Raw genomic sequence first — 4,972 nt, 5'->3', positions numbered from 1 at the left:
TGCTGATGTGTGCTCTTCTTTTAATGTTCTCCACTATACTTTTTGGATAAAACAAAATGTATAAACCTGCCCCTAGGCCATCCTTACGTAAAACCCAGTCAGAATGAACAGACAGAATCTATGAAAAACCATTTTCAAGGCCGTTCTATGAATATTCTAATTCCTGTCCTGCTGGAAGGGGAATCTCCACCCTTGTCCCAAAGTCTTAAGCCTCTCTAATACATTTCCTTTAAGGTTTCCATCCCTGGGTTTGCTGAGGAAAAGTGTCCCCACAGCATGATGCTGCCTGCACTATGTTCTATCAGGGAGGAGGGGAGTTGCTTTCTTCTTGACCTGAATGTTTTATTCTCCAATAAATCTCTTAATTTGCATTGGCATGACTTTAATAGGTTAAAGCTGCAGTTTTGAAGAGTTGGGAAAACTATGTGATGGAATCTGTTAGTTGAACAACATAACCCAGGCATCCCCAAACTCGGTCTTCAAGGCCCCCTGTCCTGCAGGTTTTAGAGGTTTCTCTGCTTCAGCACAGCTGGTTATAATGATTGCAGTAGACCAAAAGCCTGTTAATCAGCTTTCAATTAAAATCAGCTGTGCTGGAGCAAGGAAACCTCTAAAACCTGCAGGACAGGGGGCCTTGAGGACCAAGTTTGGGGATGCCTGATAACCCATCACAGATTAAATCTGATTATCAGCTTGAAGGTCTGGAATTTAAGGGTTTAGTCCGAACTCTATTTATTCAACTTAAGTTTTTTCTAAAGAGTTTCTATTTAAAACTGATTTCATTCAAAATAGAACAGATTTCTCCTCTTGTTAAATAAAAATATGAAAGGATATGCTGACTAAGAGAAAGAAAAGCATTTATAGAGTGATTTTAAATATCTGTGAATAAAATCACACTGTTAAAACAATCCTTTATTCTTAACTTCACTCTCATAAGGCAGTTTTTTCAGTGTATTTAGAGGTATATTAGCTACACAATCCAGTTCAAAATATGTGTTAATAACAAAAAAGCTTAACTGATCCATAACATGGCTTAAAGGTAGAAATAAATATGTTTATCTGTTCTAATATGAATACATAATATCTTTCTATCCAGCATAAAGCAGTTGTGCAGGAGGAGCAGTTATTTCATACAGCAATGCTCCTCTTCAAAAAGCAGGAGGTACCAAAACAAGGTTAACTAATGGAGGATTAGCTGCTCATGACAGGAGAATATATTTCAGACACCTCATACTTATGGTTTTTGCAAAGTAATTGAAGAGATTCATGTTTTTTTCCTCCAGTTCAAAAAAAATCATGCTCTACATTTCGGAATACTTTTTGCTTCTAAAAGCAGATGTTATGGGAATACTGGTTCTGCAGGCATTACCATGAGGTAGAAGAGAGCGAGATAGTGGAGTGTAAAAGCACAGTAGGATTTGATGTTCGAATACTGATGGATGAATTATGTAGGCAGCTGTCTGAGGACGGTATGTTAGGGAGCCAGAAGCTAAAGGGAGGGATAGAGGAAGGCAGAGTTGTAGTCTGGAGGAGAAGAGCAGCCCTCTTCACACTCCCAGTCAGCGGGCAGGATGGAGGGCTCGTCCTCATGGAGACCAGAGGAGTTGCTGCAGAAAAAGGGCGCCTGGTTGTCTCTGCACTTAGAAAACATGAAGAACCTGCAGGGGGATAAACACACACACACATACATACTAATATTTATTATTGGTCTTTTGCAATATGCAAAACAAAAAGGACGGGGTTGATGCATGATTTTTAAAATGTTTAAAATTCCATATTAAGCTCTTTGTAAAACCAATCTACTTGAAGATACAGCTCCTAGTCTTTTTGGACCAACACGGTATTGCTGAAATTCAGGGAAACTGAGTAGAAAGTAACAGTCAAACAACCACTTTAGGATATTTCATACGTTAACTAGGCCATTCTCCAACATTCCACTGTACCTCAGGATGTACGTTTCAGGTCGTTGACAGTTGCAAAGGTTTTTTCTTTAGCTTTATGTATCTACTTATTCATTGTACAGCATTTTCCTGATGCTGTTTGCTCATTAATGTTCTGAAGCCTTCATATCACAGCTTTACATAAACAGAATAGTTAAAATTATGGGGGAGATGTTCTTTATCTGGGTGGATCTTCAAAATAAGAGTTCCTCGAAATTGTCAATCATTCTGGTGATATGTTTACATAAGACCGTCCTACGTGTTCATCCCCAGTTAGCTATCTTTTTTCAGCACATTCCCACTTTCAAGCGTATATCTGTGGTGAGCTACAGTTTCAGCCAGTCATTAAAGCTCACCTCTCTCACCACGGTTCTTTAAAAATATCCAAGGGTTGTAAGAAAAAAAGTGTCTACAAAGTGTATGAGAAGAAGAGAAAAGGTTTAGAAGAGAAAAACAAGACTAGACTGTTTTTGGGAGATTTTTTCCATGCAATGGCATACACTGAAAGCACAGGTCAGCCTTCCCACTGCAAAGTTTCTACCCTAAAGATAAAGTTTGGCATGCTATTTGGAGAAATCCATTTCACATCACTGCTAGTAAAACAAGGAGGTATGGCTCGTGCATGCTCTCGTACGCATTTAACCCTCTCCAGGCAGATGTTGCAGATTTGCAAAATCCCACTTAGCTAATTAATCCACATCCATATTTTAGGAGCTTTTGTTACTCAGAAGTACAACAGAATTACTTAGTTGTGCATTTGCAACAAACAGTTTCTCTCCAGCTCACCAGATAGCACTGCTGACTCACCTTCAACATGGCTGAGTCCTTGGTGTCACTGAAACAGATTTTCTAAGCACCAATTTCCATTATTTTGCAACCAATACTACATAAGATGAATCATAATTGTGTATAGACATGACACCTGCCAATTAGTAGATTTTATCTCCTCTAGGTTTTTCACCAGAGGCATCTCAATTTCAATGTTACCAATGGATGCTACATGCTTTATCTACTAGTTTGCCTATATTTTAAGCAACAGTTTAACAGAAACGGCCTTCTCAAGAAGTTTTGAGATGTCGGCGGAGAAAAAGTTTGACAAAAAGTTCTCTAATTTTGTGAGAGACATTTTTTTTCTTCGAATTTTGTTTCATTAATTTTATGTTTGTGACATTCAAATAAAGTTAATGTTCATATCAGATTCAGTCTTCAGTGTCAATTTACCACTCCGGGCCACTGTTGCAAATCTGCAACATCTCAGAATTCATTGCATGTGAAGGTTTCTCTCTCAAAAATAGTATGATCATTTTCTCCAAATATCAGATTTTTCCTGCAACTACAAGTTAATTTGAGCCTGAGAGGGTATTAATATGCATTCCATCTCGGGAGCGGGTACAGGGTTGTGCATGTGCATTTTTTTTATTGGAGAGGGCGGGTCTTTCAGAAAAATTGCAGAAATCCTCCACTACACCTTTAAAACACACCTGTAGTTTATTTATTATAAATTGATTTAATTCAATTGATTTTATTTTGGGGTATCACTTTAAGCTGCTCAGTGGGGCAGTTGGTAGCACTGCTGCCTTGCAGCAAGAATGTTGCAGGTTTGATTCCCGGCCCGGGGTCTCTCCGGGTACTCCGGCTTCCTTCCACAGTCCAAAAACATGAATGATAGGTTAAATTGCTTTATTTTCCTTATGTGTGGATGGATGTTATCAGTGGCTAAAGACAAATGTGAACAACACAGTATGTGAAAAAGCCTAAAATACATTAGAGATGGGAGGTGTGCACCTGCTGAGATTCTTGTTCCTGGTGTAACCTTGCATCATCTGATTCAGCTCCTCTGAAGGGAGGACCATCCCACTGTCGCTCTGCTCCTAAAAACAAAAAGATTTAAAAAAAAAGCAGCTTATCGGTCTGCTTTCTGTGTTTAAGGGAAAGATCTTGTATAGATGTGACAGAGTTGTCTCACATCGCAGGTGTCTTGCTCCTTACAGGGTAGTTCCTCAAAAGTCTGAAGTGTGGCCATACCTCTCATGTAGCTGCACAGAGTAGGTTCAAAGTCAAGGAGTTTGTTTTTTTCCTGTTTTCTCAATATCCTTTTCTTTCAGTTTTAGTTACCTCACGTCTACCTCAGCTCTACTTCCCTTTATGTATTTTGTTTATTTATAATTATTTAGCGCCATTCTACCATCTTTAGAAACCTACATGTTATACATTTGAGCCAAAAGCATGATGCCTCAAATTTTCACATCACCTTACCTTAGATTTGTGACAGCATGTGGGTTTTCCTTAGACACCTCAAATCGCTCGCCATTCTTAAAAGATCCCAGAGGAATGTAGTCTTTTCCATCCTGGAAAACAGTATTTATTTACACTTCAGAAATGGTACTTCTTTTTTAAACAAGAATAATGAAATAAAATTTAAAAATGTTTCAAGTTAGACCTCCTGAGCTCTGGCCTGTAGCAGGTCTCCCAATATCTCTACCAGATTGGTGAAGGTGGGTCGCTCTGAAGGACAAGCATCCCAACATGCCAGCATTGTGCTGTAACTGTAGACAAAAACACCCTTTTCTTTAAACACAGCAGAAAGCAGACACTATTTCAAATTCCATTGAAACAAAACCGATCATGAGTTTGTGGTTAATGTATAACATTTTAAGTCTTAAAGGATAGTTTGGGATATTTGAAGTGAGAGCCCGTAAAAAAAAAAGGTCCAAAAAAGATAATATCTCACCTGCATTTATTGAGTGTAAGAGGCTGATCTACTGAAGGTTAAGGTGTGTAAAAACATGATTAAACTTCATAACGAGCAAAACTGATCTACGAATCAGAAGCATATCAGATTGAGTAAAACAAAACAGAAAATTACTTTTTTTTGGTTTGAAGTCCTTATTTGGCCTTTTAACAAAATATGTAAAAAGAAAACACAGAAATACATTTTTGATATTACTAATTTATTACTATGCGATAAGTCAAAATTATTTTTGGTGTAGTCTTCGGCCCTCGGTTATCAGGTATATCTGATTGTGTAAAAT

General features: G+C 38.0%; 1 protein-coding gene across 2 annotated transcripts in view; it reads right to left on the bottom strand.

Moving 5' to 3' along the window:
* Window positions 1-899: 899 nt before the first annotated feature.
* The window catches only part of flt1 (fms related receptor tyrosine kinase 1), a 49,679-nt gene continuing 45,606 nt past the window's right edge, over window positions 900-4,972 (bottom strand). For both annotated transcript variants that reach the window (XM_038293830.1, XM_038293831.1), the window contains exons 26-30: window positions 4,381-4,486; window positions 4,197-4,288; window positions 3,907-3,976; window positions 3,726-3,811; window positions 900-1,658 (exon numbers count right to left, since the gene is read on the bottom strand). In XM_038293830.1, coding sequence (XP_038149758.1) covers window positions 1,490-1,658; window positions 3,726-3,811; window positions 3,907-3,976; window positions 4,197-4,288; window positions 4,381-4,486 — 523 coding nt within the window. In that variant the 3' untranslated portion in view covers window positions 900-1,489. The remainder of the gene's footprint in view (window positions 1,659-3,725; window positions 3,812-3,906; window positions 3,977-4,196; window positions 4,289-4,380; window positions 4,487-4,972) is intronic.

Source organism: Cyprinodon tularosa, unplaced genomic scaffold (genome assembly GCF_016077235.1).
Source record: "Cyprinodon tularosa strain WSP-4 unplaced genomic scaffold, ASM1607723v1 ctg33, whole genome shotgun sequence".
NCBI classification, from domain to species: Eukaryota; Metazoa; Chordata; class Actinopteri; order Cyprinodontiformes; family Cyprinodontidae; genus Cyprinodon; species Cyprinodon tularosa.
Note: the sequence above shows the minus strand (reverse complement) of the source record. Positions and strands in the feature narration are given on the sequence as shown.